Source organism: Mesoplodon mirus, assembly GCF_964341445.2.
Source record: "Mesoplodon mirus genome assembly, chromosome: 11".
Classification (NCBI taxonomy): domain Eukaryota; kingdom Metazoa; phylum Chordata; class Mammalia; order Artiodactyla; family Ziphiidae; genus Mesoplodon; species Mesoplodon mirus.
Window position 1 is genome coordinate 42,677,032 of NC_138987.1, and position 26,338 is coordinate 42,703,369.

The following is a 26,338-nucleotide window of genomic DNA, read 5'->3' on the forward strand; positions in this document are numbered from 1 at the left end:
TGGCGGAGAGGGGCGTGGCGCTGGGCGTTGGGCGTGGCGTCGGGCGGGGCGGAGCGCGCGCGGGGCGGGGCAGCGGCTGCGCAGCCCGGGCCGGGGGCGCGCAGACTCCGCGCAGCGGGACGCGAGCGCGCGACCTGGCGCCGCCGCCGCCGCCGCCGCCGCCGCCGCCGCCGCCGCCGCCTCCGCGCTCGTGGCCGGGACCCGCGGGGCCGCCTCCTCCGGGCTCCCCGGCGCCGCTCGGCTCCCGAGCGGGCGGCAGGTGCAGCGCGGCCGGGCGGCTGGCGAAGGGGGCGCCGAGGCGGCGGGTGGATGAGAGGTGGCCCCGATCTCCGCGCAGGGTAAGCGGCGCGCGCGCGGACGCCCACACGGACCTCGGCGGACACATGGACAGGCTCCCCACGGGGGCCGGCCGGGCCGCGACCCGGCGCGCTCGCCCACGCTCTCCCCGCGCCCGCAGCCAGCGGCCCTCCTAGCAGGGCCCTCCTAGCAGGGCCCCGCGCGGGCGCGCCCCGCATACACGCCCCCGGGTCCCGCGTTGGCCTGGGCGCGCCGCGACCGCGGCGTCTCCTGGCCCGCGTTGTGTCGGGCTGGCCAGGGAGAGGAGGACGTCCCGTGGGCGCGGGGCCTGAGATGGGGTGGTGGTGGTGGGCAGGGCGGGGGTCGCCGCGGCCAGGCTGGGGCACGGGCGGTCTCGGCATATGTCGTCTTCGCGACTCACTCCTTGGGGACACAGGAGAGGAGGAGGGAGACCCCGGCCGCTGCGACCCCAGAGACGACCCCGCCAAAAAGTTGTGGGCGCTCGTCCTCCTCCCCGCACCCCTTCGTTCGCCCTGTCCCCTTTCCCTTTGTTTGGGACTTTTAGCTGGTGGGGCTCTGCTGGGGCCCCGCCCCGCGTGCAGGCATGGAGGAGAGGTGTAGTGCAGCAGCTCCCAGCCCGGGGCCCCCGCCTGCCCAGAGCAGGCCCTGCACCCCCGTCCAGGCCTGGCCAACAACCGGGGGAGGGAAGAGAGTCGGAGCCGGGCGGGCTGCTGCACCTGTCTGGGCAGGGAGGCTCTGGCAGTAGGAGCAGCGGCCCCGGCCAGGGCCATAGACCTGAGGGGGTACCCCTGGAAGCTGAGTCCACCCTGGGGCTGTTGCCAGCCCTGCATTTCCGGAGGCGGGGAGGATTCAGTTTGGGCGACACCTTCTGCAGGATGGGGTTCCCTTCTTGCCTTCCTAGTGCAGGCTGGGGAGAAAAGACAGAGTTCTGAGCATCTCCCCCCCTACAAAAATGGAGGCTTCTGAGCCCCAGCGCTCATCGCAGCGCAGCCTTAGGGGTAGTTTCAGGCCTGGGCCTGGCAGGGGCAGGGCTGTGCAATAGTTAAGAGAGGAATTAGGAGTCTTGCCTCCGTCACACATCTGCTCGGTGACCTTGGGCAGGAAGGCCTTGAGCCGTCTCATGCCTCAGTTTCCCCACCAGTAAATGGGGAGGGGGGCTGGCAAGAGGATTAGATGATGTGATACAGACCCCCACCCCCACCCCCCTCCCCGACTGGACACACCCAGGGCAGAGAGCAGAACACCCTGGAGAGGCCAGCGGTGCCCTTCGCCCCCTGGCGGCTGTTGATTCCCTGACTCTGCCCCATGTGTCCCAGGCCCATTTGGGGACACACAGTCTGGCTGGGTGAGTGTGCTCCAGTTGTTGCCCTTGTCCCCTGCTGGGATGGAAGCACATCCCACAATGTGAGCTGGGACCCCTCGGATCAGGAACCTCATTAAACCTGCCCTCCCTTCCTGTTGCAAACCCCTCTGAAAACTCCCTGCCTGGCCCAGGTAAGGAACCTGGCCTGCCTGTCCTTCCCTCTGTCTTGGCTATGATGTTGATCCTTCTGCAGCACTGTGACCATGGGCAGGGGTCTTGAACCTGCAGGCTGGACAGTGCTCTACTCCTATTGGGGGGGGGGGATGCCAGCTTGGTCCTGGGGACCAGGAGGTAGGGTTCCCTGGAGTCTCTGCTCTTCTTTCCTGTGGGCTGCCTTGCCTCATGGGGTGTGGCTGTCCCAGAGGTGCGGCCTGGGGACGGTCAGGGCCTACCCCTTTGCTGTCTGCCTGCCTGCACTCGGGAAAGGCATTTCCTGGAAACTGTACAGGAAGGTCTCAAAGTGTGGTTTGCTTGGCCCTGGCCGCCTTAGTCTGTGTCTTCCACTGAGTTGGGTGGGCAGGGGCCCTTCATGCAGGGAGGACCTGGTGGTCTCTCCAAGCTGCCAGGCTGTGAGGCGCTTCTCGTATCTGTCCAGCCAGAGTGGGTGTCAGGAACCCGATGGTCGCCAGCTCCGTGTGACCTCTGCTTCCCCTGCCCTCCCCTGGCCTCACCTTCACCAGCTAGAAACGAGGAGAATCAGACCCATTTTTCCTGAATCACCACTTTTGCTGTACAATAGAATAGAATAGTGGTTCAGGCCCAATGAAAACAAAGTGTTATTAGATTCTAGTGAAAGTGCAGTTGCCAGGGGAGATTGCGAGCCTGAAGCGCGTTTTCTGTTTGTAACAGAGTATCTGAGCGATGTTACAGATGTGACAGAGATACCAGTGCCAGGCCCAGTCTGCATCTCCGTGGAATCAATGTAATCGGAGAAGCGAAGGGCTCCCCTGATGTTTCCATGGTGTGACCCATGTCAGTGGTTGTACCACTGGTACACTTCATCTCAGGGGCCCTAGGGGGACCCCTTCCAGCTCCCCATGCTTCGTGGTTTGGGAGTTGCCCTCCTGAAGCTGGTCGCATCTGAGCTTTGTGCAGGAGTGGGCGTCCCATTGTGGAGTGGCGTGGCTCCAGCCAGGTCCTGCTTTCTGGGGGCCACTCCCTCTCGGGGACCTAGGCTGGTTTTTCTTCTTGTGTGCCTCTGGCGTTTGGCCCCCCGTGTAGTCAGGATGGGGGGCTCCTGCCTAGTGGCCATGCTGGGGACTTGCCGAGCGTCTGAGGAGCTCCAGTCAGTGGGGGACGTGTGCCAGCTGGGGCGGAAGACACTGGTGGTGGCTGTGTGGCCTGCTTGGAGGCTGCTGTTCCTGTCGCCAGCAGGAAGGGAGACCATCTTTGTCGAAAGAGTACCCCTGCTCCCTGTGGAGGCCGCGGACAGCCTTGGGGTACGTAGGAGAGCATCCCTGCCCTTAAAGAAGTTAAAAATGAATTGGGGGTCACGAGACGTGGGCCTTGAGAGTGAGTAATAGGAATACAGATGCTCTTGCCAGGGGAGCAGCTTCTGTTTGTTTACCAACCCAGACATGCTAGTGTGACCACTCGGGTGGCACTCGGAAGGCCTTTGCTTGGGACTTGAAAGCCAGCTGGGGGGCCCTTAGGCGCTGCAAGGGGTTTAGGTCTGATTTTTCCTTGGCTTTTGGGTGGTATGGCAATGGGGGCTCTCCTGGGGTCTTTATCCCGGGCAGAATCTAGAAAACACCCTTTGTAAAGGGGCTGAGAGTTCAGTTGCTGGCTGGCGGACGAGGAGGAGGCCTGGATCCTTGGCGGTGATGATCATTTTGCGGACAGAGTGGTTGAGGCACAGCCAGCCCTGCGTGAGGGGCGGCCGGGCCACCTGCTTGGAGCCGGCCACTGACGGAGGAAGGCAATTGGTTAACTTGAGAAGTTACAGGCAGGTCGTCTGACTTCTCTTACTGATTGAGATGGAGCAAGAAAGTGAGGGTTACCCTAATTAGAGAAAACTGTGTTCTTTGAGCCTTTGGGGTCTGCACGTGGTCTGCACGGAGGAGTCGGGCAGAGTCTTTGGACTGTAATTCAGCATTAGTGACGCTCGCCATCTAAAGGTTATTAAGGTCGTTTGGCATTTGAGTTATAACCAAAGTTGTGATTATGTTTAAGCCCTGTGATTAAAGCCTCCTGTGGTTACACCGGCAGACAGGAAGGACTGGCCTGTCCAAAGGAAAAAAGAAATTAATAGTAGTAGAAATCACTCAGGATGGTGTCAGGCGTGGTGCTAAGTGTCTTTCACGCGTTGCCCCGCGTGGTCCTCACAACCTCCACTTCCGTGCGTCCCGCAGAGGCAGAAACAGGCGCAGAGAGGCAGGCGGCTGGCCTCAGTCCCCAGTTAGTTAAGTAGCAGAGCTGGGATCGGAACTCGGGTTGTTTGGCAACAAAGGCTGTGCTCTTAACCTCACTGCCTCCCTGATAATCAGTTGAATTTCTGGGGGTTTGTATAAGAAACAGAGGAAGTAAATTTACAATCATGATGTTAAGTCTCTTTGCCATCAAACGTGTGCTAATAGCAAGAGCGTCTCTAACTCTGGGCCTGAGGGCATTCCACGCACTTTATATGATTGATTTTCATAACAGCTGGAGGTCGGTGCTATTATTAGCTCTGTCGGCACAGAGAGGTTAAGTAACTTCCCAGAGGCCACAGGCTCGTGAGCGGCAGAGCTGGGTATCTGTTCCTAAGCTGGGTACTGTATGCAGGGCGATTAAGTGGAGAAAACTCTTGGTCTGTCGCTGTGTGTTCTTGGGCAAGACACTTAACCCCTCTGGGCCTCCGTTTGGTCACCAGGAAACAAGGGTCTTGGTGTGGAATATAGAAGCCAGAGGCCTGAGAGCTGGCCCTGGCCCGAGCTGGCCGCGTCTGCACTGCCTCCCCCAGGAAGGCCCTGGGTGGGGAGGCCCAACCATCGCAGCTTCCCCCCAGGAGGAGAGTCGTGGTGAGGGGGGCCAGTGCGCCCCAGCACTGGCTGGTGTTGGGTGGAGCGGCCCTGGCTGTTGTCGGGGGTGAGGGCTCTGGCTCTCCCAGAAGCTCAGTCCACACCTGGGGAGAGAGACACCTGACACCCTGACACTGGGCACCGCTCCCTCTGTGAAGTGAGGCGCTCAGAAAGCCCCCACTGCTCTGTCCCTCGGGAACTGGGGCGGGGGCGGTGATGGGTGGCCCTACCCAGAGCCTCCTGTGCCGCCAAACCCAGCTCAGCTGTGGTGGGAGAACTAGGTGGCGCCATGGAGGGCTGCAGTGGCCCGGGGACCCCCAGGGAGACCGCTCACCCCTCTTGTGGTCGGGTCCCCAGCATCGGTGGACAGGGCTGCTGCCTCTAGTCCTTCCCTGTGGGCAGGGGGTACACGGCACAGGAGGCCCTCCCCAGCCCGCCAGCATGGAGTGCGGTATGCGGCACACCTCAGCCCAGCCTGTGCCCCCTCGCAGGTCAGAGAGGCCCCGCCTCCCCCCCAACCCCCACCCCGCAGGTGCCGCCTGCAGGGCTGTACCAGGGATGGCAGACCTTTGTGTCAGGCGCATCTCTGCTCCATCCCCCTTGCTGGGGAGGCCTCCCCCAGCACCCCATTTATAGAAGTCCCCCCTCACTTGCCCTCCACCCTCCAACAGCAGTTGTCCTCCCTGGAAGCAAGGGCTCTCTCCCTCTTGTCCTGGTCCTGAGCGGCCCAGAGCAGGGATGATGGAGGCGCTCCCTGCTCTGCCCTTGGGGGCCACTCTGCAGCCTGGCCTCCAGGGACCAGCAGCTTTGGGTCCTGGGGGCCTGGCTTGGGGGAGCCCACCTGCAGCTGAGCTAAGCTGGGGGCTGGGGGAGGGGAGGGGCCAGGCTCCCCAAAGGCGGGGGCAGACCTGGGCAGTGAGAGAGGTGTGCGTTTGTTTTTTAAGCATCTTTATCGAGGTACCGTTCACATACCATGCAATCCAACCATGGAAAGTGCTGTTCACCGACTTCTAGCATATCCACAAAATTGTGCAGCCATCACCACAATCTAATTTTAGAACATTTTCATCACCCCCTTTAGCAATCACTCATTCTCTTTCCCTCTAGCCCCTGGCGACTGCTAATCTGCTTTCTGTCTCCATGGATTTGCCTGCCCTGGACATTTCATATCAGAGGAATCATATGCTCTGTGGATGTTTGGCTCTGCTTTCCTTCACTTAGCGGGATGCATTTTCAACCGTGTGGCAGCGTGTAGTGACAGAGTTGTGTTTGGTGCCTCTTCTGAAGTGTGGCCCCTCTTCCCCAGCACGAGGTGACCCTGGACCACCTTTCTCACCAGTTTTGGTGAGCTTGCCTTGCATCACCTGGCACCTGGGGTCAGAGTTCATAGCGGCCCCTTCTGTCGCTATGGCTATCTGAGAACTCTGTGCCGGCACCATGAGCCATTTCATGTGACTCATTTTCAGTGGCCTTTGGCACACTTACCATTTATGTGAGCTGCGCTCAAGTCACCTCCTCCAGGAAGCCCTCCTAGCCTTCCCATGCCCCCAGGGTTAGGGCCCTTGTGCCTGTCATCCTGTGTGATCCTCTGTTTACCTGCCTGCCTTCTGAGCTCCTGGAGAGCAGGGGCCCCGCTTTTCATCTATCTGATTCCTGGCTGGCCTCGTTGGAGACAGTGTCGGGGGGTGAATGGTTGCAGATGGGGTGTGGTGGCATGTTTGTGAGGCATTGAGTCCCATGGGGCTCTTTTACTGGCTGCCCCACTATTTCTCTTCCTTGATTATCCTTCTGTTATTGCGTGATCACTTGACTTTGAAACTGTACTGTGTGTGTCCTCTGGATCACCTCAAGGGCAGGCCCGGGTCTGGCTCTGGGTGTCCTGGACGTTCAGGCAGAGCTGCTGAGTGAGCTGAGCCCTGCTGGCCCCACCTCTGCCCTACCTGCCCGCCACGCCCCACACTGGGTGGCAGGCTGGGTTTTGGGTTTTGTTTTCCTTTTTTTTTTTCTTCCTAATAATAGACTGTACTTTTCAGGACAGTTGTAGACTTACAGAAACATTACAAAGAAAACACAGAATTCCCATATATCTGTCCCTCTCCACGGTTTCTCTTATTATTACCATTTTACTTTAGTGTGGAATGTTGTTATAATCAGTTAATGGACCAATATTGATAATTTTTTTTTTTTTTTTTTTTGCGGTACGCGGGCCTCTCACTGTTGTGGCCTCTCCCGTTGCGGAGCACAGGCTCTGGACACGCAGGCTCAGCGGCCATGGCTCACGGGCCCAGCCGCTCCGCGGCATGTGGGATCTTCCCGGACCAGGGCATGAACCCGTGTACCCTGCATCGGCAGGCGGGCTCTCAACCACTGCGCCACCAGGGAAGCCCAATATTGATAATTATTAACTGAAGTCTGTAGTTTATTCAGATTTCCTTCGTTTTCACCTAATGTCCTTTTTCTACCCCAGGACACCATACTACATTTAGTTGTCATGTCTCCTTTGGCTCCCCTGGGCTGGGACAGTTTCTCAGACTTTTCTTATTTTTGATGACTTGATAGTCTTGAGGAATATTAGGGACATTGTAGATCCCTCTCCACTGGAATTTGGACAGTTGGAAATGCCCTGCTGGAATTTGGATGTTTTTCCCTGGGTTAGACTGGGGTCGTGGATTTTGGGAGGAAGATCACAGAGGTGAAGAACCCTCATCCCATCCCGTCAGGGCACCGATCCCTGTGATGCTGGCCTAGGTCGTCTGGCTGATGTCAACTTACTCTTTTCTGTCTGTCCATGCTGTCCTCCTTGGAAGGAAGTCAGGATGTGCAGCCCACACGTAAGGGGTTTGAGGGTGGAGTGCCTATAAACGATTTGGAATCTTCTGAATGGGAGACTTGCCTCGTCTCCCCCATTTCTCAATTTATTCAATCATTTTTTACGTCAGTGTGGATTCATGCCTCCTTATTTTAGACTTTGAGTTAAGGTGCAGTTCCACTTTACTTATTTTGTTGGTCAGACTGTTCCAGCCTTGGCCGCTGGGAGCTCGTTCAGGTGGTTCCTGAGTTCAATTGACTCGCCCCCATCATGTGGGCTGATGTGGACACATCCTCACTTCCTGGCACTATGGGTGCTCGCAGCCCTAGAATCAGCCAGTTCTCCCAGGAGCCTGGTTCCTTTTACTGGAGTATGGTTTTAGAAACCAAGATCTGGGTGCTGGGTGTGCTCGTGGCTGCTGGGGTCTCATTGCTCTGGGCCGTTTCTGCTGGCAGAGCAGAAATGCACACTGTGGATATGCACACGACTGTAAGTACTTCTGTGTGTAACCGTCTGTGTTAATACGTTAAGTAACATATCAAGTGAGATGTGAGTTCATCCCAGTGATGTAACCTATAGTCGTTACTGTGTGGATCCTGCGCCCCTCGCTGATCAGTTTCCATTCCAGCAGTGGGAAACTGGGCTCCTTCCATTTGCCATCATTTACTTGATTGTTCAGTTCCAGTGTAGCTGCAGAGCAGGATCAGACTGTTACCCCCGCCCCCTGGGAAGTGGCTTCGTGGGCCAGAGTGCTGTGTGCATGTGTGGCTCCTTCTTACTCCCCTGGGTTCTTGCTGTGCTGTTGGAACGGGCGCTGATAGGTGTTCTCTGCACGGGCCCTGCAGAGGCTGGGGGGGGGGGCCCACCGCCTCCCCGAGAAGGTCTGTGACCTGCAAGGAGAGAAAAAGAGAACTGGGGGGCTCCTTGCTGTGCCTGTGGGGATGGGCACAGACGTGGCATCCCTTTGAAATTTGAAAGCGGGGCTGGCTTTGAACACACCCTGGAGGCCCGGCCTCGGCGGCACAAGGAGGAAGGCTGCCGGCGGGACCCTTTGGAGCTCAGACGCATCTTTGACTCAGATCCTGGCCTGTGAGTTCCCCTGACCTCTGAACTCGCACTGCAGCGGGGAGGGACGGCCTCCGACCACGGTTCTTTGGAGCAGGGGTGGAGCACTGAGGCCGGGTTCCTTTCTGGAAAGTAGAGAACTGGGCGAGTTCTGCTCTGGTTCACTCGGGGCCCCATGCCAGCTCCCGTTTCCGTCCGCATGTGTGTGGGGTCTGGGGTGGGGGAGGGCTTCAGCTGGAGGCTTCAGAGCAGGTGGGACAGTGAGAGGCAGCAAGATGCCCACCGTTTTAGGGCCGAGTTGGTGGGCAGGGGCGGGCACCCTGGACCCAGGGCCAAGGAGACCTGAGAGCAGCCACAGGCAGGGCTTTGCGGGGTTTGTGCTTCAGAGGAAAGGGGCGGCCACCTAGGCGGGCTTGGAAGATGCCTGGAACCGCGGCTGTCCCTTTGTGCTCCTGCCCTTTTGAAATAAAATGGGGGGGGGTCAGTGGACGGGACACCGGCTGGGCCTCAGCGGCTGGTCCAGCGCCTGGGTTCCTGTGTGCCATGTGTCGTGGGCCAGGTTCCGGGTTTCTGAGTGTGGCACCCACGATGGCTGTCGCTTTGAGTGGCCCACAGGTGACCGAGCGGCGGCGGGAGCTCCTGTGCTGACCGCTCCACCTCTGTGCACGTGAGGAGGTGCCGTGTACACTGTGCCGTCTACACTCATGGGGAGGTTCTGCTCACATGCTACTGTCTACACGTGTGGGCCACCATGCCGCCCTCCCTGGGACCGGCTGGGGCTGGCGTGGGCTCAGTTTATCAAAGGTCATCTCCTGTCCAAGACTCCTGGAGGCCCAGCTGGCGTGTGGCCACACCTCTGCTGGGGCAGGACTGGGCTCCGGGCCACACTGGGGGAGCCACGGGACACGTGGCTGTCTGTCCTGCCCCCAGCTCAGGCTTTTGACTGAGCATCCTGAAAGCCCTCGTCTCCCTGCTGTGGGGCTGGGGACTCACCGAGGTGGTACCCTGTCTCCCCTAGTCCTGTGAGGGGAGCCCTAAGGAAGCGGGGGGCGGGGGGGCTGGCCAGGGGCTCGGTGGGCAGGCCTTCCTGGGAGTGAGGCTCACCTGCCCTGTTGGAGGCCACCTGCTGGCTGGGTCTCCTTGCGCGCCCTCCCCCCCCTACTGGGTGCCCCCCACCCCAGGTCCTTGCTGTGCCACAGCCGTCCCTCCTGCTTTCTGGGTTGATATTTGAGGAACTGCTGGGTCCCCTATGACGGCTGCAGACAGCTGCTGGGAGATGCTTTCCTGGAGATGAGTTTCCCCGTCTCTAGTTGCAGAGCTCCGGGGTGACGGGGGTCACCTGTGGGGCCACGGGTACCATCTGGGGCAGCATCTCTATGGTGCGGGTGGCCATGCTGCACTGCTGGGCTGAGTCCCGTCTGACCAGTGATGGCCCGGGGGGTAGGGAGTGGGGAGCGCTGCGGCCTAGATGGCTCCCGGCGGGGCAGAGCCAGGAAGACGCGTGTCAGTGGTGGCCTCCGGCAGGGAGTTTGGCGTTTAAAACTCCGAAGCAACTTGAGTCGTTGAGAAAACACACAAACCCTCAATATCACCAGAATCTCCCTCTTAGAAGAACGCCCCGCCCACGGGGTGGTCACACAGTCCACATGCTGACGGTTGTGTCGGTTGTGTCTCGTCTTCCAGCCACTGCTGAGAAGCCAGTCAGGTGTGTGAATCATCTCGCAGGTGCCGTGTTACAGAGGCGGAGCCGCCCCGAGTGACGCTGCCCCTTGTCTCTGCAGGTGGAGCCTTGCTGCGCGCTCCTCCCAGACCCCCCGGGCATGTCCTTGGGGTCCTGTGCTGGCTTCAGCGTCCAGGTTAGGCGTCCAGGGCCTGGTATCTGCAGCCCTTTCCCTAGTCCATCCAGAGAGGAAGGTCAGGAGCAAGACAGGTGGGCTGGACAGGAGGCCTCCCTGAGGACCTGTGGCCGATGCTGCCTGTGGAGGGTGGTCAGCGGTGCCGTGCCCCCAGGCCCTGCCCGACCCTGTCCTGTTGGGCGAGCCCATCGCAAGCATGCTGAGCCCATCCTAGATTAGGAGGAAAAGCGGTGTTTTGTTCCACAGCCACTGCTTAAGAAAGCCGGGGGATGTGTGGATACGTCAGCTCCTAAGAGTGGAGGGCGCTGGGGGGGGTAGGTCTGGAGGGGAGGGACGGCAACCGGGACCCAAGGAAGCTGTGGACCCGGAATAGAATTTAAAGAAGTGAGGGTCACTGGCGGTCATCCTCCTTAGCGCGCAGCCTGCCCAGCGGTGGAGGCTGCAGATGTGTGACTTCTCTGCTGCTGAGCACATTTGGGGGAGAGGAAGTGAAATATGAGTCAGCAGGCAGAAAGCCCTGGGCATGAGGGTGGGAGGGCGGGCAGAGCTGCTGGCCCATAGACAGGAGGGAAGGCAGGGCTGGAGGAGCCAGCCTGTCCCCGCTGCTCCCGCCCTGGCAGCCTGTGTCCCTCCTGGGAGGGCCTGGGGGCAGGGGGCCAGTGCCGATCTGGGGAGCAAGGCGGTGGGCTATCACATTCTAAGCTGGACATCTAGGATTGTGACTCCCAGGGTGGGCGGGCCCCCGGGACACGTGCCCCTGCCACCCTCATCTGCTGGCAGGCGGGCCGGAAGGAGGGAGTGGGGGAGGGAGCGGGGCTGGGAATCCTCCTGACGGCAGGTGGGGAGCAGGACACCTGGGGGAAGCCTTGTGGTCAGGGCAGCGTCGTGAGGGGAGGTTGAGGTCCCGCTCTGTCTGCCTTGGTGAGAGGCCGGCAGGACAGGTTCTCTGCAGGCTGGGGTTTGTGCTGCTGTCTGCGGGCGGGCGGGCTGGAAGCAGGAAAAGGAGAGACCTGGCCTCTCGCCAGCCACTGTCTAAGCTTTGGAACGGCCTCCCACCTGATGTGGCCGCCTCTGCGTTCGGAGAATTGGCCATCTTGAGATGCGCCCGGGATGGGGAAGGGAGGTAAGCCCTGGATGTCGGGGACCCTGCCTCACGTGGCCCACAGGGACAGTGTGGTGGGACTGGGCTGGTTGGGGGACATGGGAGGGCTGTCTGAGGATGCCCCGGGGAGAGGATGAGCCCGGTTGCTGGTATCTGGACACCTCTGGGTGCCAGGGGATGTACGTGGGTGGCTGCCACCCCGGAAAGGGCCACCTTGTCCCCACTTGGCAGATGAGTAAGTGGGAGTCGGGGGGTGGGGGGACCCAGTGAGTAAGTGGCTGGCAGCTCGCTGCTTGCAGGGCCCACGCCCTTGTCCATGGCCCACCTGCCCTCTCGTCGGGTTTATTTAAGTGTTTTCGGAGGTCAAAGCTGTCCTCCCTGATACGCACCTGTGGGCCTCGCGTGGACCCTTAGCCCTCTGCGCCAGGCCCACTCCTCAGGGCTCTGGGTGGCCCACCCCCTCCATGTGTGTGCCCAAGGGCCTCACCACCTCCCACACCCCTCAGGGAGGCTGTTCCCTCAACACCCGGGTTCTACAGTTGCACATGCCAGACCTCCCTGAGCCCCTTACCTGGCCCCGCCGCCTGGCATGTAATGTGTGGGGATGGGTCTCCCACACTAGACCCTGAGCTCCTTGAGGGCAGGCCTGGGCCAGCGAGGCTGGGTGATTCCAAAGGTCACCGTCCCCCACCTACTGTGGCCTGGGTAGCTGAGCCACTGGCAGTCAGCAGAGCCTTGAGGTGTCTCCATCACCCTCGGTGGCCTGCACAGGCCTGGGCCCTTGGTTCCTCCCCAAGGCAGGTGGGGCTGAGCGGGGCTGGGCGGGGCGTCTGGCCCACGTGGCTCTTGGGGCACAGGGACCATCCCCCGCCCTGTCCTGGGAGGCCTCTCCCATGCTTTTCTGTCTGCCATGTGTGTCTCTCCAGGAGCTGCAGGGCACCTCCGGAGAGCTGAGAAGGCTGCTGGGGAGGTGGGGGACTCCTTAACCCCCAGGGGAGGTGACCCTGGGGGGCTGGGACATCGTTGTCACTGTGTTTGTGACCCAGGCCTGGGGTTGCTGCTGCGGATGCCAGTCGGTGGTCGTCTGCTGTTGCTCGGGACTGGCCTGGCTCAGGCAGCTTGGTGGGGGAGGGGAGGGAGAAACAAGCGTTGGATGGGGGTGGGGGAGGCCTGGACCGGGGGTGGGGGGTAGGGGCGGGAGAGGTTGGGAGGGCGTGCCCGCAGCGTCTGTGTGAGGACAGCTGAGGATGATGGCGAGGCTTCTGGTTTATTTATTTATTTATATTTTTTTGCTTTTTGGCTGCACTGCACGTGGCACGTGGGATCTTAGTTCCCCGACCAGGGATCGAACCCGCGCCCCTTGCAGTGGAAGCTTGGAGTCTTAACCATTGGGTCACTGGGGAAGTCCTGCGAGGCTTCCAGTTTAGAAAAGCGGCTGGAGAAGGCAGGGGCCTGGAACGGGAGCTGGGTGCCTGGAGCTGACGGGCCCGGGCAGGTGACTGCTTCCCTGGCATGTCCTCCTTCATCCAGGGCCAACGTGGCCATGAAATCCCTCTTCCTCTTGCGTTCTCCGATTCAGGACTTAACTGCTGCTGCATCAGCAAATGGACTGTGGTTTGACTCCACGTTTACCAAAGCTAAGCAGGGCTCAGGCTGACGTCCCTGGTTAGGTCCCCCACAAGTCCCGAGTTCCCTCCCCCCGCCCGCCCCTGCAGCCTACAGTTAGCCATGGCCATGGAGGATGGGGAGGGTCTGTTGGCATCTACCGGACAGTGTAACTGGGCTCCGTGAGGGCCGACAGGGATCATCTCACTCGTTCTCGTGTGCCCAGCGCTTGGCCTAAGGCATTGGGGCGTGTTTGAGGGGAGCCTGCTGATGCCTGTCCCCTGAGGCCCAGCGCCACTCCTCCCCCGCTCCCCCTCCGACTTGAGTTGACCATCCGTTTCGCAAGTGTGTATCTTTGATAATTGACCGCTTAACTGTATGATTAAAAATAGTGAAGTGAGTTGTTTGCACTGTGTGGTAGTGAGGATGCTGAGCCCCAGCCTCACACGGTTCGGTTTCTCTCCTGAATGATTTCGCTCTTCGCTTGGATTGGATCGGTGATCCAGGGAGGAGCTGCATCATCCTACAGCAGCAGGAGACTCGAGTTCAAAGCAGGTTTCCATCCTGAGAGTCTTTGCATTCCACCGCTTATGTTTATGGGGACCAGCCCTCCACTGGCTTTTACAAACCAGTGTCAGGCCGGTTCTCAGCCGGCCCGAGGCCCGCTCTCCCAGGATGTGGCCGGCACCGCGGACTGTGCTGCTGGCCTCCCGCCTGTCGCTGGTTCTGCATATAGAGGCTGGCCCTGCTGGGCTGAGTTTAAAACTCTTGGCAATAAAGAGGGCCTATTGTGACCTATTTATAAAGTGTTTCAGAATCACTTGCATGAATATTTTGTCCTAAATTCTGTATAATTAGAAGATATAAACCCTACTCTGGGATTATTTTTGTGCACCAACATAACCTAAATTAGAACTCTGCATGTAGGTTTTTAAAAAAGAAATCACTGGGACAGAAAAACATAAAGGAATTGATTTTATCTTCACTGTTCTCAAATGCTTGAAAATACCGTTTCTGCTGAAGAAACCTGGAAACCTTGTTGACTGATTTACAGACCCTTTCCCTTCACCAAGAGCAGAAGGTCAGTCTTTTGGGACAGATGTTTAAAGCGTCCCCATGAGTTCTGACTTGAGGCGGAGCCGTGGCTGGATTTCCACCTGCCAGCTCTCTCCCCTCAACCTCGGGCTCAGCCAGAAGCTTCACCGCAGGTGTGTGCTGGTTGTGTGCGCTCTTCACGCAAGGCCTTCAGACAGATGCAGAGGAGGGATTTGTGGCCCATGTCCATTTAGCAGATGTTCTTGGGGCTTCTTAGCTGCTTGGCCGCCGCATGCGGAGGGCAGGTTGCTGGATGCCAGCAGTGTCCCTTAGAGGAACATCCCTGGGCGGGGAGGCAGGTGTGGGGCTGGCGCCGCCCTACGTGGCCGAGTTTCCGGAGCGGCATATATGGGCTTGGAGCAGACTTTCAAGGGGAGACTTACGGGCTGAATCTTCTTTTTTTCATATTTTTGGACCTCAGGTGCATCGAATTGGAGAAGCCATAGTCCTTGGGTCATGGTGTGCAGCCTTCACTGGTCCTTCAGGAGCCTCTTGTCTGTTTAGTTATTTATTTTTTTTAAAAAAATTTATTTATTTATTTATTTATGGCTGCGTCGGGTCTCTGTTGCTGCGCGCGGGCTTTCTCTAGTGTGGCGAGCAGGGGCTACTCTTTGTTGTGGTGCGCGGGCTTCTCATTGCGGTGGCTTCTCTTGTGGAGCACAGGCTCTAGGCACGCGGGCTCAGTAGTTGTGGCTCGCGGGCTCTAGAGCGCAGGCTCAGTAGTTGTGGTGCACGGGCTTAGTGCTCCGCAGCATGTGGGATCTTCCCGGACCAGGGCTCGAACCCGTGTCCCCTGCATTGGCAGGCGGATTCTCAACCACTGCGCCACCAGGGAAGCCCTGTTTAGTTATTTTTAATGTAACAGGCACCCTGGAGTTCACCCCCGAAGCACAAGCTGGGGCCTTGCCGATCACCCCCATCACTGAGCCCGAGGTCTCAGCTGTGCGCCCCTAGCCTCCGTGCCCGTGATCACCAGCTCCGGCTCCCTCGTTTCCTCATGTGCCTTCCTCAGGCCGACACCCCGCCGTCTCAGTACTGCTGCGTCATCCCTGGGGTCTGACTGGTCCCTGGAGGGTCCTGCTCCCTGCCCCTCTCCTTCTGATTGAATCTTGAAGGACGGGTGGACATGGTCTGGGCAGAGCAGGTATGGAAGCACACGAGGCACCAGGTGTGTTCAGGCATGTGTGGGGTGTAGGGGAGAGGCCAGAAGCAGCCATAGGAGAGTCCGGGGAGGTGAGTGGGGAGGCTCCCAGCCTCTTGGAGGTAGAGCCTCCCTGGGGGTGGTGAGGAACCTCTGGGGATCAGCCCAGGGAGGGCAGGTGTTTCCAGAGGTTTCAGGTGTGGAAATGGCCTGGGGAGGAGGTCAGGACTGGTGGTAGAGGCTGGGGCTGCCCTGGTCCTGGGAGAGGAGGGGAAGGTTGGGGGACCTGCACACCTGGCCTCATTGGGGTGTCACGGGGGCCTGAGGGGCCGTCAAGAGGCAAAGCTTCCAGGGAAGCCCGTCCTCGCCCCCCCTCGCCCCCCCGCCCGGTGGGGCCTGCAAAGCAAGCGCAGAGGGATGTGCCCTTCAGCCTAGACATGCGTACGCAGTAGGTGTGTTGCCTGCACCTGGGGACTGAGGCGGCAGGTGCAGAGGGTGAGTTTGCAAGTGTCAGGGGAGGTGCGGGACGGGGCAGAGAGGGTTCCAGGCCAGCGTGAGCGGTGATCCGGGGGACCGGCCACTGGGACAGGGCTTTCATGTGGTTGTTTTGGTGAGGGTGTCTCTTCTGACTCCAGTGTCCTGGGCTGTGGATCTGCCTTTAGTGAAGGGTTTCCCACCACTGATGCTCATCTTGTGGCGGGGCCGGTCGGTGCTGCCTGCCTTTCTGGGAAGGGAGGTGGTGATGCCCAGGACGATCCGGGTCTGGTGGAGGCGCCGGGGTCCCAGAGTGGGGAACCTGAGAGGAAAACCAGCTCCTGTCAGGAGGCTCAGCCACTGGCACGGCTGTGGAGACCGCTCTTCCCACCTCCGCACCCCGCCCCCTCCCTGTGTCCACCCCCCAGCCCGAGCCACCCAGGCAGTCGCCAGGGGAGCAGCTCTTCTGGCTGACTGTCCCCTGTGCCATCGAGAGAACCCCCAGCCCTCACTGCCCACGCCGGCGCCAGGGTGAGGGGTGATGGGCCACGTGTCCCCAGCCAGCGGCCATTAAATGCTCTGCCCCCTTTCCGAGCTCGTGGTGGGGGAGGGGAGGAGCGGATAGCCTCGGGGCCTCACAGCCTGGACTGATGAGCCCGCCTCTGCCACTCCCGTGCCCTTTGTGCTGTGCCCTTTGTGCTGAGCTGACGTCCCAGGTGGATGGACTCGAGGGAAAGGCCCTTTGTGGAGTTGGTGGGGATCCTGCGTGCGCAGGTCCAGCACTCTGAGGGGAGGTCGGGGGCCAGGTAGCTGCAGTTTCCCCTCTGCTGCTTTGGCCAGGAGGCTGCCGGGTGCCCGGCCCAGCTCCCCAGGAAGAGACAGAGGCTTGGAGTCTTACCTGTTACATCGTGGTGATGAGGCCAGAGCTGCCAGCTTGCACAGGTGCGAGTGTGATGGGGTGACGGGCGTCAGGGCGGCCTTTCCTGCAGGGTCGTGGTCCACCTGCCACAGCACGTGTGTGGTAACTGAGAGAGCCTCACCCCTCTCCTTTGGGGGTGCAGCCGGGCCTTCTGGGGCCATGGGGGGGTGTGCTTGGCAGGGGCTTCCAGGTTCTCCCTCACTTCTCGGCTGAACCAGCTGATGGGATTTTGTTCCCTTTTGGAATTGGGAGGTTCGGCCCCATGGGTGGCATTGCTATGTCATCTCCGGGCCTTTTCCACTGTCACGAAGGCCTCCTGATGCCGCAGGATGGGCTCAGCTGCCTCCCCGGGGTGGGACTGGAAACCACCCTTCTCAGTGTTGCCAACCTGTTTATCTGGTTACGCCAGGTCTGCACGCCTGCTTTCAAAGGGTCCTGCCCTCCCCTGGGAATCCAGGGCCAGACCCGGGGGCCCCTTGGCTGCAGACCAGGAGGGGGGCTCCAGCAGGCGTGCGGACGGAGAAGGTTCCTTGGATGCTCTTGGCGTGCTGATCCTGGCAGGAGACCTGCGCAGGCAAAGCTCTGTGAGGGTTTGTTTCCGTGGGATGTTGGGTTTTCCCAGAGGGAAGTGATCTGGAGCCTCCGCCGTGTGTGGGAGTGGGGTGACGCGCTGAGCTGTGCTCCTGCTTCCATCTGGAGGAACCCCACTGAGTGAGCTCTTGGGGTTTCAGGTGGTTCCTGGCAGGGTTTTCATGAGGACGAAAACAAGTACAGCTTTATTTGCAGGTTATTGTTCTCAGGGCAAGTTTATATGAAATGTAAGTTTTTATCCATTTTATCTGCTTTCACAGCTTGTTTTTCGGATGCAGTGGAATGTGGTACGTTCTGATGAGTTATGGTTTTTAGTTCATTAAGGGTTTGGCAGTGACTGTTTTTATGGTCAGACTTTGATGAAAATTCTAGCGAGATGCTTGGTTCTCTTCTGCTTTGATAAGTGGAGACCAGGGACGTGGGTGTGGGGGGGTCTTTATCTTGCTCATTGGTTTTTGTTGCCTGATGATTCTAATCAGACAAGGAATAGAACCTTGTTTTCAGTGCATCCTGACAGGAGACCCTGTAAGTGCCCCTCCCCTATTCTTTTTTTTTTTTTAAATTAATTTATTTTTGGCTGCCTTGGGTCTTCGTTGCTGTGCGCGGGCTTTCTCTAGTTGCGGTGAGCGGGGGCTCCTGTTCTTTGCGGTGCACAGGCTTCTCATTGCGGTGGCTTCTCTTGTGGAGCACAGGCTCTAGATGCATGGGTTCAGTAGTTGTGGCACGTGGGCTCAGTAGTTATGGCTCGCGGGCTTAGTTGCCCCACGGCATGTGGAATCTTCCCAGACCGGGGCTCGAACCCGTGTCCCCTGCGTTGGCAGGTGGATTCTTAACCACTGCACCACCAGGGAAGCCCTCCCCACCCTTCTTGAGATGAAATGCTGGTCTGGGTCTGATTTGCTGTGGTTTGCTGAGGCTGGATTCAGGCTGCTTGGGGGGGCCAGGTGGTGGGGTTCTGGTTAGCTGAGCTGCAGGGGGACAGCCTGGGGGGAGGAGTCTGTCCAGAAAGCCACACCCTCAACTGTAAGGTGGGAGGGGGTGGGAAGGGGTGGCTGGGGAGACCCTGTGGTCCAATGTGGGGGGAGCAGCACAGTGCTGAGCTCCTCTGAGGGGCAGGAATACCTGATGTCAGAAACAGGAGCTCCCCCTCCCCCTCCCCTCCCTCTACCCCTCCCCCTCCCCTCCTCCCCTTCCCCTCCCCCTCCCCTCCTCCCCTTCCCCTCCCCCTCCCCACCCTTCCCCCTCCCCCTCCCTCCCCTCCTCCCCCTCCCCTCCCCCTCTCCCCTCCCCCCTCTGCCCTCACTGCTCAGTGAGGACTGAGCAGGCTTTGTGTGGGCCCGTGTCCTTATCAGCTGTGTGGGCTATGCTATTCCAGGCCTGGACTGAAAGGAGAGGAGTGAATGGGCCAGAGTCCTGAGCCCAGGGAGGTGTGTCCCGGGAAGGTGAGACCGCTCTCACCTGAAGGCCAGTGGGGAGGGTCTGCTGTGAGCTGGGGGGTGGGGGTCTCCGGCGGCCCAGTGCTCTGCAGCCGCCGGGGGTGGTGGGCGTGTTGGACAGGAAGAGGGTCCTGTGACAGGCAGTGTGGGGATGGGGCCGGCTGAGGTGTGGGGTCCGGTGGGGACGTCCGGAGGTGGAGCGGGTCCCTAGCACACAGGGAGTGGATCGTTGGGACCTACGGCAGCAGGTGGGGCTGGGGCTGGGGCTGCGCCCGTGTGCATTGGTAGTGGCATCATTAATTATGTAGGACGCAGACGGCCACTAGCTTTTCAGACCGTGAGCCATGATTTTCATGGTTGTGCTTGGGGTTATTCATTTTTTTTAAGAGTTAATGTCACCTAATGCTGTAACCTGCACTTAACGTATTCGCTCAGTTCTCTGGAAGATGGGGATTAAAACGTCTCCACAGATCAGCTGCCTAAAGCATCATCGCCACACAGGCTGATGGATTCTGCCACGGCTGTTCTCCTGAAGCAAGTGCACGCTTTGCTTTAATGACCTTTGTAGAAAAGTGACTGTCCGAAGGCTCTCCCCACATGGGGACCTCCTCTTGAGACTGATGTAGGAGAATCCCAGGTGCATCTTGCTACCAACGGTGCTTTCTGCCCATGGAATAGCCAATAAAGTGGATGATTGCAAATCTCATCTTACCTTTAAGGCACCAGCACAGCTTGCTGTTTACAGAACGATTTGTCACAGGATCCTGTGGAGAGAGGAGCCCTTTGGCCACAAAATTATTCTTTCCAGAGCATCTCTTTTGGAAATGGACTATTTTACGCCTTGATTTCTCCAGGCCGGCAGTGCCCGTGATCTCGAGAACGCTGCCACCGGCTTGTAACCCTTCCCACAGGTGTCACCTGGGTGCTGGCAGTCTCCTGTTCTCCTAGCGGCAGGATGTCAGGTCACTGTGAGGGTCTCCCCCAAGGGCAGGATGGCTCGGGCCCTCACACCCCCATCGGCCGTGCCCTCTTCTGGTGCTGGGCCTCCAGTCCACGGCGCTCCACCTCCACTGAGGAGGCCAGGCCGGGGCGTGGTGCACGTGAGAGCCCTGGGCTGCTCTGCACGGCACACTGGGGACCGCGGCTGGGTATAGGTGCCAGGCCGGGCCTGCTGTCCAGCCTGACGCACGCCCGTGGCCGGCTCTCTGCCTCTCCCCTCACCCAGGGTCTGAGGTTGTGCCCGTGGACACAGCCCCCTGCTGGGGCCCCGCCGCAGCTGCCCAAGGCCAGGGCTGAGGTCATGGGGAGCAGGGGGCTGATGGGGGCACCCTCAGGGCACGGTGTCCGAGCCCATCCCCGCATCTCTTCCCCGAAGCACTGGAACAGGCCAGGGCTTCTCAGATTCTGGTCTCGCAACCCCTTTGATCATGAGTTAGCGAAGTCATCAGGAAGCCTGTTTATGTGGTATGTAGCCATTGCTCTTCCCTGTGTGAGAAATTAAAACTAAGAAATGTACAAATATTTACTTATCGAAAACTGCCAACTGTAAACCCATTGCATGTTAACATAAATAGCATATTTTTGTTTTTAAAAAAATCACTATTTTCCCGCAAAAGGGGAAATTAGTGGTGAAGGGGGCATTTGGTGGTTTTGCAGGCCTTGGCGGGGTCTGGTTAATCAAAGACAGCTGGATTCTCTGGGCCCCCGCCATCACCCCCGTAGCCGGTGGGGCCTCAAGGGGGCAAGTGCGGAAAGCAGACGATGTCTGAGGATTGCTGTTAAGTAGATCTGACCTCTGGGCCCCCTGAGAGGGTCTTGGGGACCCCCAGGGCTCCTGGACCACACTCTGAGAACCAGGAGAGATGTCCCTGCAGTGGAGAGTGAGGGCTTTTTTTAAAGTTGTTTTTTTTTTCTATTTTATTTGAACCCTCCTTATTTCTTTTACCTTAAAATTTTAATTTTGAACTTCATTTATGTGGCCTAGTCCACACATTCAGGAGTTTGTTCAGAAGGGGTTGCAGCCTGCGCTGGGTCCCCGTCCTGCCTGAGTCTACCCACCCCCTTCTCCCCAGGACACAGGGGCGGCACCACGCTTCTGGCAGGTAGCAGGCGTACACACTGGAATGAAACGACCTCGCCCACACGTCGTTTTGCAAGTGTGAGTAGGAGACACTCCTGGAAACGGAAGTGTGGTTTTACTGGATTTCCTAAGCGGGAGGTGGGGGGGACGGGACACGGGGGACGAGGGACGACGACACCCCGTTTGCCTGTCCTGACAGCCACATGCTGCATCTCTGCCAGTTTGTTAGGAAAATGGTTTCCTGATGTAATTTTAATTTGTGTTTTTCTCTTTGTAAGTGAAGGTTGATTGCCGTTTCATATATTTAAGAACTGTTTGTTTTCCTTTGCTATGGACTGTTTGTATCTCTTGCCCATTTTTCTCCTGGGCTGTTTTTCAACATTAGACAAATTAATCCTTCGTAATATGTACTGCAAATACGTTTTCCAGGGTTACCATTTATCTTTGACTGTTTTTGGAGGCTTTCGCCTTGCGGAAATGTGTTTTTGCGTAATCTGTTGTCTCCTTTATCATGTGTCATGTCTTGCTTTGGAAAGGCCCTGCCTGGCCCTCAGGTTCTGAGTCCCCCCCCAATGGCCCCCCTGGCTCCTTCCCTGCTTTCCTTATTTTACACTCAAGGCTTTGGTCCATTTTGAATTTATTTCGTGGGGGTGTGAGGTACGGTTCCAGCATTATCTTTTCCCACAAAGCTCGGGATGTCCCAGCATCATTTGTTGAATGATGTGTGTCTCCCCTCTGAGGAGGCCCCTTTGATCCCAATTAGGTCCGGGTCTGTGTCTGTACATTCTCGTTCGTTCCACGGCTCTGCCGTGTATTCACGTGCTATCATCGCACTTTTACCTTTGACCGTAGCTGCATCGTGTTTTATTATGTGGCAGGGCCAGTCTCCCCTCATCACTCTTGCTTTTCAGAATTGTCCCGGCTATTTGGCTGGTTTTTCCTTATAAGCCGTAGACTGAGCTTTTCTTGCTTCCTCTAAAACCTTTTTGTTATTCTTTTAAGGGGAATCACGTTAAGTTTATAGATCATTTTAGGGTTTTGTGTGAGCATTCTCCCCTCCTTTCCTCTCTCTTTATACGTAAATATGGAAAATACACGTAACATAATATATGTAAATAATACTATACCAATAAATATTTGGTGAAATATACATAAGATTTACACTATTTTTGAAATGTACCGTTCAGTGGCATTAAGTACATTCACATTGTACTTAGTGCACAATTAACGTACACCCGTCTTCAGAACTTCCTCATCTTCCCAAACTGAAACTCTCCCCCCATGAAACACTCACTCCCCATCCCCGTCCCCCAGCCCCTGGCCCCCACCATCCTACTTTCTGTCCCTGTGGATTTGACTCCTAGGTGCCTCATATAAGTGGATCATATAGTATTTGTCTTTTTGTGACCTGCTTATTTCGCTGAGCTTAATGTCCTCAAGGTTGTAGCACGTGTCAATGCTTCCTTCCTTTTTAAGGCTGAATAATATCCCCCTTATGTAGAGACCACACTTTGTTTATCCATTCACTGGTTGATGGACACTTGGGTTACTTCCTTGTTTTGGCTATTGTGCTGCTATGAACATGGGTGTACCGGTATCTGTTTGAGCCCCTGCTTTCAGTTCTTTTGGAATACCCAGACGGGGGATTGCTGGATCATATGGTGGTCCTGTTTATAATTTTTTTTTTTTTTGCGGTATGCAGGCCTCTCACCGTTGTGGCCTCTCCCGTTGTGGAGCACAGGCTCCGGACGCGCAGGCTCAGCGGCCATGGCTCACGGGCCCAGCCGCTCCACGGCATGTGGGATCTTCCCGGACCGGGGCACGAACCCGTGTTCCCTGCATCGGCAGGCGGACTCTCAACCACTGCGCCACCAGGGAAGCCCCTGTTTTTAATTTTTTGAGGAACTGCTGTGCTGTTTTCTGTAGTCGCCGTGGCTGTGGTTTACGCTTCTGGTCGTGCGTGCTGAAAATCGGGCCGGAGTGTTTGCTGAGGATACGGTGAACCCCAGCTCTGCTGCCAACCAGGCCGGACCACCGAGAGCCTGGCTCCCTGGTCCCGAGAGCCTGGCTCCCTGGTCCCGCGAGCAGGTCCCTGAGCAGGACCCGGTGGGCGGGCGGGAGGGACGAGACCCTGGATGCCATCTTCCACCTCTAGTAGCTGTGACCTCGCTCTCTGCACCTCACTTTCCTCTTCTCATTAAAAAGGGGAGGCCCCATAATAGTAGCAGCTCATGTTTATTAACTTCTTAGTATGTGCCAGGCCCAGAGACAAGGCATGGAGGGGCCGGGGTCCCGGAGGCTGGTGTGGGAGGATTCAGTGAGGTGAGGCCTGGGAGCATCAAGCATGTGCTTGTTCTCCACAAAACGTGGCTGTTAGTAAAGAGTGAGGTGGGTCATCCTGGGCGATCCCTGCCCTCGCCCCTCCCACCAGTGCATCCGCGCCCTGCATGGCTCCGCAACTGCCGGCCCAGTCAGGCCACCCTCTCTCCCCTGCTGTCCCATGCCATGACCAGATGAACCAGATGAACCCGAGCGCCTTGTCTGCCCCCGCCCGTCCCCAGTGTTTCCTTCTGGCTTGTGCTGACGTAGGCGCTCTGTCCAGGGTGCCTTCCTCTGCAGCCCACGGTGGCCTCCTTGGTGCTGTCAGCCCGAGGACTAGCCATCACCTCCCGAGAGCAGCCTCCTCTGCATCCTGGTACCGACGGCAGCTGGTGCATAGTAGGTGCTCGTTAAATGCTCACGCAGATCTGTCCTTACTGTTACTCCTGGATGCCTCTGCTCCAGCCTGTGAGACTTTCACTGCCCGCTTACCACTCTCTGTTCCTAATCTCTGCCGGATGGGGAGCCGCGCCAGGGCAGACCCCCGCCCCCTACGTGATGTGCCTCTGGAGCGCTTAGACCCAGCTTGTCTCGTGCCAGCACAGCCCACCTGCCACCTTGCGTCAGCCCAGCCGGGAGATCTGCGTGAGACTGAACTGCTGACCACGGTGGGCGGTTACCTGGGCAGCATGTGCGAAAAGGACTCAGAGGGTTTGTCTATCTATCTGTCTATTTATTTATTTTTAAATGTTTCCTCTTTGGCACTGGATGTGAGTTTTATAGCAGAGGTATAAGGTGAGGGCGCCAGCAAGGCACCTCTGCTGTCAGGCCCTGCCTGGGGCTGTGTTCCTTTCTTGGCCAGCTCAGCAGGAAATGCGGGTTCTACCTTCTCTGCGCTGGGTGGTGTTTTAAACACAGAAAGGCTTTTGTGGCGGATGTGATTGACAGCCCCCCGTGGGCCCGTAAATGTCCCGGGGCTTGGTCTGCGTGTGAGTCCAGCGGGGCCCTGGGAGGGAGCTCTCGGCCTCAGCTGGGCCAAGTTTCCAAAAAGGAAGAAGTTGCGGCAGGCCAGTGGTTTGGAGGTGCCCCCGAAGCCCTTTTTCCCCGGGGGCTGTTTAAGGCCCCGTGGGTTTATCTTGGTGCTGGGTTTACGCAGGGACCAGGTCGTCCTTTAAAACGTGCCTCCCTCACCCACTGATCCTTTGTCATGCCACGTGCTGGGCCGGACGCTGAGGTGGGGACTGGCCGGGATCCCTGCCCTCGAGCAGAGTGATCTGGGGATGGGGGGAGGGGTGGGGCAGTTGGGGAGCCCTCGGGGGGAGGGGCAGTGCGTGGTACTGAAGTGTGGGTCAGAGGGCTCCAGGCGGGAGGGGTGGGGAGGGCCAGCTCCTCGTTTCCTGAGGTCTTTTTCACTGTTTTGCTTGTCACGCCGCAGAGCAAGAGGCCCTGCCTGAGACCTGAGTGTGGATGGTGGCCTCCAGTGGTGGGCTGGTCAGAGCTGGAGGCTGGCCCTTCCGCCTCGGGTGGGATACAAGGGGGGGCGGGGGAAGCCCCGGCCCATGGCCCAGGTGGGACAGAAGAGAGTGGTTCTCAACGTGTTGGGTTCCCTCCCTGAGATCCTCCTGGCCCCTCGGCACAGGCGGCGCCTTGCCCTCACCCCTTTCCTAAAGAAGATTTGATGATGACAAGGTCCACACCCGAGTGTGAGAGTGGCAAGGTCACTGGAAGTGGGACCCCAGTGCTGAGTGAGGGCCCAGTTCCCTGTTAGGGGGCCAGTAAGTACTGGGACCCAGTTGAGAGTCCTTGTTCTGCTGGGCATTTATCGCCTTGAGACAAGGGGACAGCCAGCCATGGCCCACGTGTCAAAAGTGGCCCGCCCACTTCTCCCTGCTTTCGTAACTGTTCTTAATGGCCCAGAGCCACACCTGTTTCATGCTGCAGCAGAGTGAGAACTTGTGACAGGCTGTGTGGTCGCCACACCTAAGACATTTACCGCCAGGGCCCCTTGCAGAGTGGGTCCGCTGAGCCTGCGCGTTCAGTCTGGGGCTGCGGCGCATTTGGAGAAGAGCCTGTTTGCAGACAGCTGTGGGCCAGAGCCTCTCTGCTTTCAGGAGCTGGGCCAGGGCTCTGGCAGGAAGTCATGACGAATACTGGGAATCCGGAAGGTGTTTCCTCCCAGCTGTCTCATTGGCTAGATCTTCCCCAGTCCTGGATGCTAAGAGGGATGGAGAGGCTTGAAAAAAAGAATGCTTCCACCAGAAATGAGTTCTTGTGTGCGTTTCCTACTGTTTAGTTGATGTTGCTTGTTTATACAGCACAGGTTTATACAAACCTAAACCCTAGGTTTTCCTGCTAGCTTTGTTTTGTTTATATACATGGCCGTGCGGCCAGTCTGCCGGGCTCCCCGCTCGGTCTCTAGGCAGGGGGACCTGTGGGCTCTCATACAGCGTGATGGATGCACTAACAGAGGCATGTGCTGGGGAGGGTGGGTGCCTGGGACCAGCGCAGGCTTGAGTGCAGCGGGGTTGGCTTATGTTCCTGATGAGGCTCTTACCCCGAGCCTCAGTTTCCCCATCTGTCAGTTGGTTTAACAACAGCTCTACCCTCGCAGCGTTGTGACCAGGACGCGTGACACCTGGGGTGGGGAGAGGGGCTTGTCGTTCTTGCCTGAGAGTTGGGGCCCCGCAGGCTCAGTGCTGAGGATGGTCCTCGCCCCGTGGAGGGCCCACGCTCCCGCCACAGCACGGGCCGCAGGCCCTCACCTGGGGCTTTTGTCCAGGGCCCGTGCTCTTGTGAGCCTGGACTGAAGCCCGAGTGCCCAAGGGTGGGTCCTCAGGTAGGCACAGCCCACACCTGTGTCAGGTGCCACTCTTTCTTACTGCCACCTTAAAGCCAGGGGGCTGAGGCTTAGGGAGGGCTGGGCATGACCAGCCTCTGCAGACCTCACTCTTGACCCTCTGGGGCTGGTCCAGGGCTGGGGTCAGAGGGCACAGATCACGCAGAGCTGGGAGTGCAGCCGAGCCTTGGTGCCTGAGGGCCGGCGGAGGACGCTGCGTCCTCTCTGAAGCGGCCTCTGGCTTCCCGGGGCCTCCAGTCTGAACTCTCTCAGACAGTTGCCCACTGTCTGCAGTCCCCACAGACCCCAGGTTTGGGTCCCTCCCTCCTC

The 26,338-nt window shown here is 58.5% G+C and overlaps 1 protein-coding gene across 5 annotated transcripts in view; it reads left to right on the forward strand.

The window, feature by feature from the left end:
- The first annotated feature begins 207 nt into the window (after positions 1 to 207).
- Positions 208 to 26,338, forward strand: part of GRAMD4 (GRAM domain containing 4) — a 75,981-nt gene continuing 49,850 nt past the window's right edge. Inside the window, exon 1 of one of the 5 annotated variants that reach the window (XM_082636186.1) lies at positions 208 to 338. In XM_082636186.1, the coding sequence (XP_082492312.1) occupies positions 310 to 338 (29 nt within the window). In that variant the 5' untranslated portion in view covers positions 208 to 309. Of the gene's footprint in view, positions 339 to 11,433; positions 11,534 to 20,912; positions 20,932 to 23,837; positions 23,884 to 26,338 lie in introns of those variants that run through there. The other 4 variants (XM_082636190.1, XM_082636189.1, XM_082636185.1 and 1 more) reach the window with 4 other exon arrangements.